We start from the raw sequence: 13,140 nt of genomic DNA on the forward strand, positions 1-13,140 counted from the left end.
TGTATAACTGATTCACTTTGTTATAAAGCAGAAACTAACACACCACTGTAAAGCAATTATACTCCAATAAAGATGTTTTTTTTAAAAAAAAGAAATCATCAATAAATAATTGACAAAATAAATATATCATGAATAAATGAACAACATCATTGGGAAATAAGGTGTTCAACTTAAATCCACAACTAAAGTTTTGCCCTGCTAAGCACAAATTCTTTTTGATTTTACCATTTTGGATGAAAATCTCTGAATCACAGTTCCCTGACTTCTGAAACAGAGGCTACTGAAGCAACTTCCTCTTTTCTTGAAACTTTCAGGTTATCACTACAAACACCAACTTTTGTATGATATTGTAATATATAGCCTTCAGGAGCTATAGAAGGGCAGTGGATGATTGTCTTATAAATGGGCCCAGGCCAAAGTGTTTTTAGACTTTTTGGGCTCTTTACTTCCTAATGATTTTGCAGAAAACAAAAACTTAATTCTTAATTATTTTGTCTTCTTCCCTATCAAGCTATTAGCTGTCAATTCTTATTTGTTAGAATTCTGGGAAATGTACTATTATGTTTCTGAATAAGAAACTCAAGAATTCTACAAGTACAGTGAATATATTTTCAGTGTGTGAATTATCTGTTATGGATGATCATAGGTATTTTTCATTTACTTTCAGGGTTTTGGCCACATTCTTCAGAGTCACAATAAGCAGTGCTTTACTATACCTTGCTCATTAAGCAGTTTAAAAACAACACAGATCAGAAGGAAATACTATGCAGCTGTAATAAGGAATGAAGATCTCTAATGATCTAGGATATATTCCTAAGTGGGGGAAAAAGTATTAGAATATGATACCTTTGGATTTGAGAAAGAGAATGATAAATATATATACATTACACACATACTTATTTATATATTTTTTCTTATTTTTGAAAATATAAGCAATAAAGGATAAACCAAAAACTAGTCAAAATGATTACCCACGAGACCCATTAGGATAGCTACTACCAAAAAAACAAAAAATAACAAGGATGTGAACAAACCGGAACCCTTGCTCACTACTGGTCGGAATGTAAAATGGTACAGCTGCTGTGAAAAACAGTATGGAGGTTCCTCAAAAAATCTGATATGATCCAGGAATTCTACTTTAGGTATATAGCAAAAAGAATTAAAAATAGGGTCTCAAAGAAATATTTATACATCCATGTTCACAGCAGCATTTTCACAATAGTTAAAATGTGGGAGCAACCCTGTCCGTAGACAAATGAATGGATAGCAGTATGTAGTATATACATACAATGGAATATTATTCAGTCTTAAAAGGTAAATTCTGACATATGCTACTACCTTAGGATAGTATGCTAAGTGAAATAAACTAGTCACAAAAAGACAAATACTGTATGATTCCACTTATATGAGGTACCTAGAGTAGTCATAATCATAGAGAGAGAAAGTAAAATGGTGGCTGCCAGGGGTTGGGGGAGGAAAGAAATAGGGAGTTATTGTTTAATAGGTATAGAGTTTCAGTTTTGCAAGATGAAAAGAGTTCTGAAGATGGACAGTGGTGATGGTTGCACAACTATATGAATATACTTAATACCACTGAACTGAACACTTAAAAATGGTCAAGGGGCTTCCCTGGTGGCGCAGTGGTTAAGAATCTGCCTGCCAATGCAGGGGACACGGGTTCGAGCCCTGGGCCAGGAAGATCCTACATGCCGCAGAGCAACTAAGCCCATGCACCACAACTACTGAGCCTGTGCTCTAGAGCTTGCAAGCCACAACTACTGAAGCCCACATGCCACAACTACTGAAGCCCACGTGCCTAGAGCCCATGCTCCGCAACAAGAGAAGCCACCACAATGAGAAGCCTGCGCACCACAACGCAGAGTAGCCCCCACTCACCGCAACTAGAGAAAGCCCGCGAGCAGCATTGAAGACCCAACGCAGCCAAAATAAATAAATAAATTTTTAAAAATGGGTGAGATGGTAAATTTTGTGTATTTTACCACAATTAAAAACATGGAAAAGAAAAGATTGTCCACGAAGGGAAGAAGAGGAAGAAGAAAAGTCATACTCCTCTAAATGAATACGGTTTAATAGGAATTTTGAACCACGTAAACATTGCATATAATATTAAAACAAAGTAAAAGAAAAAAGAAAAAGAAATATCAAAAATCAAAAAGAGGTTGAAAACTGTGGAACAATTTTTTCAACATACTGAGAGAAAAATTAGTCAATCGAGACTTTTATGCTCAGCAAGACCATCTTTCAAAATTAGGGCAGGAAAAAAAAGCTACCTTAGACAAACAAAAACAGAGCTTATTAGGACTTAAAAGGCCCTCACTATAAGAAATTCTCAGAATATAAAAGGCAGAAAGAAAACAATCCCAAATGACAGATTTAAAATTTTTTAAACTCAGAGCTTTTTTTATGTCTTTAAGAGATAAAAGAAACTGGAGTGTGGAATGGGGCAGGATGAGATAGGAAAGGAGAATATAGGTAGAAACAGTGCTGCCTTTACACCCAAAAGAGGAGGCTCCTGCCCTGAGCCCTACACTTTAGAAGATTACACCTATCAAAATACCAAAACATCAAAAATATCAAAACCCAAAGATAATAAGTAACTAATTGAGGGTACAGGAATTAAGAGAGAGGGATTCACAAACTGAACTGAGACCTCCCCATCCTAAGAGAAGACAATGAAGAGAAGGAAGGAGGCAAAGCACAGCCTCTGTGCTGGGAAATCAAGGTAAAAACTTCTAATTTTACTTTAGAATGGCCACCCCCAATCTCCCAAGGAGGTGTCTAGGCAGCCTGGATTCCCCCAGAAACTGCTTGCCCTCCTCCTCCTGGGTTTGAGTGGGATAGTTTAAGAAGATACTTAGAACTGCCTTAAATCTTGAGTTAGAAAAGTAGAATATGGGGAAGGAGAACCCATCTGCCCAGACTCTCTGGGGAGTTTCACCACATCAGTCCCCATCTAAGATTCAGAGACCACCCTGGCCCAACTTCCACCCTGCCAACCCCAGGGAGTATATTGCTCCTTTAAGAGCTGGCTGGGCCCTGGGTAGGAAAGTAAGTCAGGCTGCTGACGTAAACCGATCTATAACTTTTTAAGATTAAGACATATTGTTAAAAAAAAAAGCTGACTTCCATTTCTATTCTTGCCCTAGGTTGTACAAATGTTAGGAGTGAGAGTCTACGGCTCTCAGGTTGAACAGTACATTCACAGTCAGTTACTTTATTGCTGTGCTTTATAACAAATGTGTTCCATAGAGTGTCTTGAAGGTAACAAATATTACATCAAAAAAGAGAATGAATTAAAAACAGAAGGAAGGAAGGGAGGTAGAAGGAGGCTAAAAAAACTAAGGTTAATGCTTAAGGTAGCTTGATCACTTACCATCATTTTTTAATTCCCTTCTATGCCAAGAAGTTCATTTACCACACAAACCCATGGGGTGTGACTCCTATAATAAAAAATATATAGTACATACTCTTAGTCATAACATTGTCATAAAATCATATTTATTCATAAAAGATAAAAATCTCATCCCCGCAAGTTTCTCATTACATTTAACAACATAAACATCACCCCTTTATATTCCGTTTAGATATACTATAGCATGTTTTAAACACTCCATGCTGAACAATACCTCAATGCTCTCCAAAAAAAATTAAATGGAAGAGAAAGAGTATTAATTACATAAATAGCCTATGACATTCCAATCCAGAGGCTTCAAACTTTTTTTTACTAAACACACACACACTTTATATCATGACTCAGTTCATACACACATGATTAACTGAAACAAAGTTTCATGAAGTAATATTTATCCCTATTGTGAGAGATGCACTGATTATTTCCTATTCTATTCTATTTCATCTTTTAAATACTGTTTTCACTGAATTGATTTATAACCCACTAATGAATCCCAACTCAGTATACAAAACACTGTGTAACCTCTCCTTAGGAACTTCCAAAAACTGAGATTTTATCAGAATATCTCAATCACAGATCATCTAATTCTCTACATACAACAGATCCTACTTTTCAGGGAACCTATTTAATGTTGGTCAACCCTTTATTCAAAGAAATCCAAAGCTAGGAAAGTAGATAAAAAAACAAGAGGACAGAGAAATTGCGAGAAAAAAATGGCTTAACCCCATAACAAAAGCTACTGAACAAAGAAAAGCAAGCAACAGTTGGAACCCAACCTTCTGGGATGACAGCCTAGGTCATTTATCTTCGTCAAGTGAATCTGTTCCTTTTAAAATGCAGCACTTCAAATGAAAACATATGTTCACACAATAACTTACATACAAGTATTCACAGCAACATTATTCTTAATAGCCAAAAAGTGGAAACAACCCAAACGTCCAAAAACTGTTGGATAAATAAAATGTGCTATATCCATACAATGAAATCTTATTCGGCCATAAAATAGAATAAAGTACTTGTACATGCTACAACATAAAGGAATCTTGAAAACAAGATGCTAAGTGAAAGAAGCCAGTCATAAAAGACCACATATTACATAATTCCACTTATATGTAATGTCCAAAATGGGCAAATCAAGAGTCAGAAAAACAGATTACTGCTTGCCTAGGGCTAGAGAGTTGGAGGATGATGAGTTACTGCTAATGAGTACAGGGTTTCTTTTTGGGATGATGAAAATGTTCTAAAATTCAATATGGTGACGGTTGTACAACTCTGTGAATATACTAAGAACCACTTTTTAAATGGGTGAGTTGTAGGGTACATGGATTATATCCCAGTAAAAATGTTACATTTTTAAAAACAGACTACCTCTGTTCACAACTTCTCCAGTGCCTCTACATCTCACTCAGAGTAAAAGTCAAAGTCCTCACAGTGGCCTACCACACCCTAAACCTTCTAACTCCCCGTAAGTCTCTGACCATATCTCCTACTCCTCTCTTCTCTGGTGTTCATTCCACTTCAACCACACTGGCCTCTTTAAGTTCCCCAACATGCCAGACACACTACTGCCTCAGGGCTTTACACTTTAAAGTTCCCATCTGGAACACTCAAGATTAACTCCATCTTTGCCCACAGGTCACTTTCTCAGTGAGGCCTTCTGACACGCTCTTTTAAAAAGTGCAACCTGTTTATCCTGACTCCCGCCACTGGCACTCCTTACCCCACTTCTTCGCTAGAGCACTCATTACTTTATATTTACTTACTTGGTGGACTGTCCCTCTTTCCCCACAAGAATGTAAACTCCATTATGTTCTTTTTTTTTAAATTTTTTTCTATTGGACCTCCCTCCCACCCCACCCCCATCCCACGCAACTAGATCATCACGGAGCACCAAGCTGAGCTACCTGTGTTATACGGCAGGTTCGCACTAGCTATCTATTTTACATATGGTAGTGTACTTATGTCAAACCTAATCTCCCAATTTGTCCCACCCTCCCCTTCCCCTCCCTGTGTCCACATGTCCGTTCTCTACATCTACATCTCTATTCCTGTGCTGCAAATAGGTTCATCTGTACCATTTTTCTAGATTCCACAAATATGCGTTAATATACAGTATTTGTTTTTCTCTTTCTGGCTTATTTCACTCTGTATGACAGACTCTAGGTCCATCCACATCTCCAAAAATGACCCAATTTCGTTCCTTTTTATGGCTGAATAATATTCCACTGTATATATGTACCACATCTTCTTTATCCATTCATCTGTTGATGGACATTTAGGTTGTTTCCATGTCCTGGCTAATGTAAATAGTGCTGCAATGAATATTGGGGTACATGTGTCCTATTGAATTATGGTTTTCTCAGGGTATATGCCCCATAGTGGGATTGTTGGGTCATACCGTAGTTCTATTTTTAGTTTTTTAAGGAACCTCCATACTGCTCTCCATCGTGGCTGTATCAATGTACATTCCCATCAACAGTGCAAAAGGGTTCCCTTTTCTCCACACCCTCTCCAGCAATTACTGTTTGTAGATTTTTTGATAATGGCCATTCTGAACAGTGTGATGTGATACCTCACTGTAGTTTTGATTTGCATTTCTCTAATAATTAGTGATATTGAGCATCTCTTCATGTGCCTCTTGGCCATCTGTATGTCTTCTTCGGAGAAATGTCTGTTTAGGTCTTCTGCCCATTTTTGGATTGGGCTGTTTTTTTTGATATTGAGTTCCGTGAGCTGTTTGTATATTCTGGAGATTAATCCTTTGTCCATTGCTTCGTTTGGAAACATTTTCTCCCATTCTGAAGGTTGTCTTTTCGTCTTGCTTATGGTTTCCTTTGCTGCCCAAAAGCTTTTAAGTTTAATTAGGCCCCATTTGGGTTTTTTGTTTTTATCTTCATTACTCTAGGAGGTGGATCAAAAAAGGTCTTGCTGTGATTTAAGTCGAAGAGTGTTCTTCCTATGTTTTCCTCTAAGACTTTTATAGTGTCCGGTCTTACATTTAGGTCTTTAATCCATTTTGAGGTTATTTTTGTGTATGGTGTTAGCTAGTGTTCTAATTTCATTCTTTTACATGTAGCTGTCCAGTTTTCCCAGCAACAATCATGGAAGAGGCTGTCTTTTCTCCATTGTATGTTCTTGCCTCCTTTGTCATAAATTAGGTGACCATATGTGCGTGGGTTTATCTCTGGGCTTCCTATCTTGTTCCATTGATCTATGCTTCTGTTTTTGTGCCAGGACCATACTGTCTTGATTACTGTAGCTCTGTAGTATAATTTGAAGTCAGGGAGCCTGATTCCACCAGCTCCATTTTTCTTTCTCAAGATTGCTTTGGCTATTCGGGGTCTTTTGTGTTTCCATACAAATTGTAAAAATTTTTGTTCTAATTCTGTGAAGAATGCCATTGGTAGTTTGATAGGGATTGCACTGAATATGTAGATTGCTTTGGGTAGTATAGTCATTTTCACAATATTGATTCTTCCAATCCAAGAACGTGGTATATTTCTCCACCTTTTTATGTCAACTTTGATTTCTTTCATCAGTGTTTTATAGTTTGAGTACAAGTCTTTTGCTTCCTTAGGTAGGTTTATTCCTAGGTATTTTATTCTTTTTGTTGTGATGGTAAATGGAATTGTTTCCTTAATTTCTCTTTCTGATTTATTGTTATTAGTGTATAGGAATGCAAGAGATTTCTGTGCATTAATTTTGTATACGGCAACCTTACCAAATTCATTGATCAGCTCTAGTAGTTTTCTGGTGGCAACTTTAAAATTTTCTATGTATAGTATCATGTCATCTGCAAACAGTGACAGCTTTACTTCTTCTTTTCCAATTTGTATTCCTTTTATTTCTTTTTCGTCTCTGATTGCTGTGGCTAAGACTTCCAAACTATGTTGAATAAGAGTGGCAAGTGGACATACATGTCTTGTTCCTGATCTTAGTGGAAACGCTTTCAGTTTTTCACCATTGAGAATGATGTGTGCTGTGGTTTTGTCATGGCCTTTATTATGTTGAGGTAGGTTCTCTCTATGCCCATTTTCTGGAGTGTTTTTATGATAAATGGGTGTTGAATTTTGTCAAAAGCATTTTCTGCATCTATTGAGATGATTTATATGGTTTTTATTCCTTAATTTGTTAATAAGGTGTATCACATTGATTGATTTGCGTATACTGAAGAATCCTTGCATCCCTGGGATAAATCCCACTTGATCATGGTGTATGATTCTTTTGACATGCTATTGGATTCTCTTTGCTAGTACTTTGTTGAGGATTTCGGCATCTATGTTCATCAGTGATATTGGTCTGTAATTTTATTTGTTTGTGATATCTTTGTCTGGTGTTGGTATCAGGGTGATGGTGGCCTCACAGAACGAATTTTGTGAGTGTTCCTCCCTCTGCTGTTTTTTGGAAAAGTTTGAGGCTTGGTGTTAGCTCTTCTCTAAATGTTTGATAGAATTTGCCTGTGAAGCCATCTGGTCCTGGGCTTTTGTTTATTGGAAGATTTTTAATTACAGTTTCAATTTCATTACTTGTGATAGGTCTGTCTATATTTTCTAATTCTTCCTGGTTCAGTCTTGGAAAATTGTACCTTTCCAATAATTTGTCCATTTCTTTGTGGTTGTCCATTTTATTGGTATATAGCTGTGTGTAGTAGTCCCTTCTAACCCTTTATATTTCTGCAGTGTCAGTTGTGATTTCTCCTTTTTCATTTCTAATTTTATTGATTTGAGTCCTCTCCTTTTTTCTTGATGAGTCTTGCCAAAGTTTTATCAATTTTGTTTATCTTCTCAAAGAACCAACTTTTAGTTTTACTGATCTTTGCTACTGTTTTCTTTGTTTCTACTTCATTTATTTCTGATCTGATCTTTATGATTTCTTTCCTCCTACTGACTTTGGGTTTTCTTTGTTCTTCTTTCTCTAATTGCTTAAGGTGTAATATTAGGTTGTTTATTTGAGATTTTTCTTGTTTCTTGAGGTAGCATTGTATTGCTATATACCTCCCTCTTAGAACTGCTTTTGCTGCATCCCATAGGTTTTGGGTCGTCGTGTTCTCAGTGTCATTTGTTTCTAGGTTTTTGTTGATTTCCTCTTTGATTTCTTCAGTGATCTCTTGGTTACTTAGTAGTGCACTGTTTAGCCTCCATGTATTTGTGTATTTTACACTTTTTTTTCCTGTAATTGATTTCTAATTTCATATCGTAGTCAGAAGAGATGCTTGATACATTTTCAATTTTCTTAAATTTACTGAGGCTTGATTTGTGACCCAAGATGTGATCTATCCTGTAGAATGTTCTGTGTGCACTTGAGAAGAACATGTATTCTGCTACTTTCAGGAGGAATGTCCTATAAATATCAATTAAATCTATGCAGTCTATTGTGTCATTTAAAGCTTGTGTTTCCTTATTTATTTTCTTTTTGTCTGATCTGTCCATTGGTGTAAGTGAGGTGTTAAAGTCCCCTACCGTTACTATTACTGTCGATTTCCCCTTCTATGGCTGTTAGCATTTCTTATGTATTGAGGTGCTCCTATGTTGGGTGCATATTTATCATTGTTATATCTTTTTCTTGGATTGATCCCTTGATTATTATGTAGTGTCCTTCCTTATCTCTTGTAACAGCCTTTATTTTAAGGTCTATTTTATCTGATACGAGTATTGCTACTCCAGTTTTCTTTTGATTTCCATTTGAATGGAATATCTTTTTCCATCCCTTCACCTCAGTCTGGATGTTTCCCTAGGTCTGAAGTGGGTCTCTTGTACACAGCATATATATGAGTCTTGTTTTTGTATCCATTCAGTAAGTCTGTGTCTTTTGGTTGGAGCATTTAATCCATTTACATTCAAAGTTATTATCGATACGTATGTTCCTATTACCGTTTTCTTAATTGTTTTAGGTTTGTTTTTGTGGGTCTTTTTTCTTCTCTTGCGTTTCCCGCCTAGAGAAGTTCTTTTAGCATTTGTTGTAAAGCTGGTTTGGTGGTGCTGAATTCTCTTAGCTTTTGTTTGTCTATAAAGCTTTTGATTTCTCCATCAAATCTGAATGAGATCCTTGCTAGGTAGAGTTATCTTCGTTGTAGGTTTTTCTCTTTCATCACTTTAAGTAGATCTGCCACGCCCTTCTGGCCTGCAGAGTTTCTGCTGAAAAATCAGCTGTTAACCTCATGGGGATTTCTTTGTATGTTATATTTTGATTTTCCCTTGCTGCTTTTAATATTTTTCTTTTGAACTTAATTTTTGTTAGTTTGATTAATATGCGTCTCGGTGGGTTTCTCCTAGGGTTTATCCTGTATGGGACTCTCTGTGCTTTCTGGACTTGGGTGATTATTTCCTTTCCCATTTTAGGGAAGTTTTCCACTTTAATCTCTTCAAATATTTTCTCAGACCCTTTCTTTTTCTTTTGTTTTTCTGGGACCACTATAATTTGAATGTTGGTGCATTTAGTGCTGTCCCAGAGGTCTCTGAGATTTTCTTCAATTCTTTTCATTCTTTTTTCTTTATTCTGCTCCTCGGCAATTATTTCCACCATTCTGTCTTCCAGCTCACTTATTCATTCTTCTGCCCTAGTTATTCTATTATTGATTCCTTCTAGTATATTTTTCATATCAGTTATTGTGTTATCCATCTCTGTTTGTTCTTTATTTTTTCTACATCTTTGCTAAACATTTCTTGTATTTTCTTGATCCGTGCCTCCATTCTATTTCCGAGATTCTGGATTATCTTTACTATCATTACTCTGAATTCGTTTTCAGGTAGATTGCCAATTTCCTCTTCATTTATTTGGTCTTGTAGGTTTTTACCTTGCTCCTTCATCTGTAACATATTTTTTTGTCGTCTCATTTTTTTTTTTTTTTTGATGCATGGAATTGTCTTCCTGTCTTACTGGTTGTTTGGCCTGAGGCATCCAGCATTGGAGTTTGTAGGCTGTTGTACAGATCTGGCTCTTGGTGCCAAGATGAAGACCTCCAAAACCTCACTCCAATGAATATTCCTTGGGGTCCGAGGTTCTCTGGTTCTCTGTTACTCCAGAGGTTTGGACTCAGGGCTCCCACTGCGGGAGCGCAGTCTCAACCCCCAGCTCATGAACCAAGATCCCGCAAGCTGCGCGGGGCAGCAAAGAAGAAAAAGAAAAAAACGAGAACAATAACAAAGAGTAAAAAATAAAATAAGATTAGAAAACTAACAGATATGTTAGAAAAAATTTAAAAATAAAAATATAGATGAAACAACAACCGGAAGGTACACTGGAACAGCAGCAAAAAAGAGGAGAAAAAAAAAAAGCCAGAAAAAGCGTTGGCTGTTGGGGGTGGGGCTTAGGCAGGGGCATGGTTTAGGCAGTGGGTGGGGCCTATGCTTAGGACTCACAGGGCTGGAAAAGGCACCAGGGGCAGGGGGGCTTAGGATCAACACAGCAGGAGGGGCCCAGGAGTGCCTATGGCCTTGGAGGGCAGAGGACAAGGTCCGGGACCCCAGCTGGCTCCTTGGGCACGAGTGGGCAGGGGAAATGCTAGACGCGTTCCCCTCCGATCCTCCAATCCTGGAGGGTCCCTCCCCACTGGCCTCTCTTCTTCTCCCCACACCCCATCCTATGCCGCTAGGACCCACACAGCCAGAGGGGGCCCCGATAGGCAGGGGACCAGACCCAGAAGCACACAGGCTTCCTGAGCTGAGTGAGCAGGGAATATGCCAGCGGCACTTCCCCTGATCCCCCAGTCCTGGAGGGTGCCCCCCATCCACCTCTCCTATGCCCCTAGGACCCCCACAACCGGAGGGGGCCTCGGAGGGCAGAGCACCAGGCCCAGATGCCAGCAGGCTTCCCAGGGCCCAAGTGGGTGGGGGAAACACCTGCCACACCTCCCCTGATCCTCTGATCCTGGAAGGACCCTCCCCATCCTCCTCTCCTCTTCTCCCCTCACCTCCCTCCTTCGCCCCTAGGATCCAGGCGGCCCAGAGGGCGCCTCAGAGGACAGACGACCTGCTCTGGGAGCCCAGCAGGCTTCCTGGGGCCTGACTGGGCAGGGGAAATGCTAGGCGCGCTACCCACTGATCCTCGAGCCCCCGAGGGTCCCTCCAGGCGAGGGGACCCCTCCCCTCTCCCAGCCACCCCTCAGGGGCCCTGGTCCTGTCTGGCCTCCACTTCTCCTCCCCCCTCACTCTGCCCCACATCCTAGCCAGTTTCTTGAGGGTTCCTCCTGTTTCCTTGGGCATCGAGGTTCCCCACTAGCGTCCAACAGGTGACCTAGTGGTGGGGAGACATGAACTCTATGTCCTCCCATGCAGCCATCTTGACTCTGCCCCCTTTCTCATCTGGTTTTGTTATTGCTATAGCCTCAGAATACAGAACAGTGCCTAGCATTGAATAGGCATTAATTAAACACTTATTTACTAATGAATGAAGTCTGTACTAAAGAATCTTTGCGACCAGAGGGCAGACAGCAGAAGCAAAAAGAACTACAATCCGGCAGCCTGTGGACCAAAAACCACATTCACAGATAGACAAGATGAAAAGGCAGAAGGCTACATACCAGATGAAGGAACAAGATAAAACCCCAGAAAAACAACTAAATGAAGTGGAGATAGGCAACCTTCCAGAAAAAGAATTCAGAATAATGATAGTGAAGATGATCCAGGACCTCGGAAAAAGAACGGAGGCAAAGATCGAGAAGATGCAAGAAATGTTTAACAAAGACCTAGAAGAACTAAAGAACAAACAAACAGAGATGACCAATACAATAACTGAAATGAAAACTACACTAGAAGGAATCAATAGCAGAATAACTAAGGCAGAAGAACGGATAAGTGACCTAGAAGACAGAATGGTGGAATTCACTACTGCAGAACAGAATAAAGAAAAAAGAATGAAAAGAAATGCAGACAGCCTAAGAGACCTCTGGGACAACATTAAACGCAACAACATTCGCATTATAGGGGTCCCAGAAGGAGAAGAGAGAGAGAAAGGACCAGAGAAAATATTTGAAGAGATTATAGTCGAAAACTTCCCTAACATGGGAAAGGAAATAGCCACCCAAGTCCAGGAAGCGCAGGGAGTCCCATACAGGATAAACCCAAGGAGAAACAGGCCGAGACACACAGTAATCAAATTGGCAAAAATTAAAGACAAAGAAAAATTATTGAAAGCAGCAAGGGAAAAATGACAAATAACATACAAGGGAACTCCCATAAGGTTAACAGCTGATTTCTCAGCAGAAACTCTACAAGCCAGAAGGGAGTGGCATGATACACTTAAAGTGATGAAAGGGAAGAACCTACAACCAAGATTACTCTACCCGGCAAGGATCTCATTCAGATTCGATGGAGAAATCAAAAGCTTTACAGACAAGCAAAAGCTAAGAGAATTCAGCACCACCAAACCAGCTCTACAACAAATGCTAAAGGAACTTCTCTAAGTGAGAAACACAAGAGGAGAAAAGGACCTACAAAAACAAACCTAAAACAATTAAGAAAATGGTCATAGGAACATACATATCGATAATTACCTTAAACGTGAATGGATTAAATGCTCCAACCAAAAGACACAGACTTGCTGAATGGATACAAAAACAAGGCCCATATATATGCTGTCTATAAGAGATCCACTTGAGACCTAGGGAAACATACAGACTGAAAGTGAGGGGATGGAAAAAGATGTTCCAGGCAAATGGAAATCAAAAGAAAGCTGGGGTATCAATACTCATATCAAATAAAATAGACTTT

General features: G+C 39.0%; 1 protein-coding gene across 3 annotated transcripts in view; it reads right to left on the reverse strand.

Moving 5' to 3' along the window:
- The window catches only part of SCAPER (S-phase cyclin A associated protein in the ER), a 485,805-nt gene that overhangs the window by 442,199 nt on the left and 30,466 nt on the right, over nucleotides 1-13,140 (reverse strand). For all 3 annotated transcript variants that reach the window (XM_059912693.1, XM_059912690.1, XM_059912691.1), the window contains one exon: nucleotides 3,395-3,461. In XM_059912693.1, the coding sequence (XP_059768676.1) occupies nucleotides 3,395-3,400 (6 nt within the window). In that variant the 5' untranslated portion in view covers nucleotides 3,401-3,461. The remainder of the gene's footprint in view (nucleotides 1-3,394; nucleotides 3,462-13,140) is intronic.

This window comes from Balaenoptera ricei, chromosome 2, assembly GCF_028023285.1.
Source record: "Balaenoptera ricei isolate mBalRic1 chromosome 2, mBalRic1.hap2, whole genome shotgun sequence".
NCBI lineage: Eukaryota > Metazoa > Chordata > Mammalia > Artiodactyla > Balaenopteridae > Balaenoptera > Balaenoptera ricei.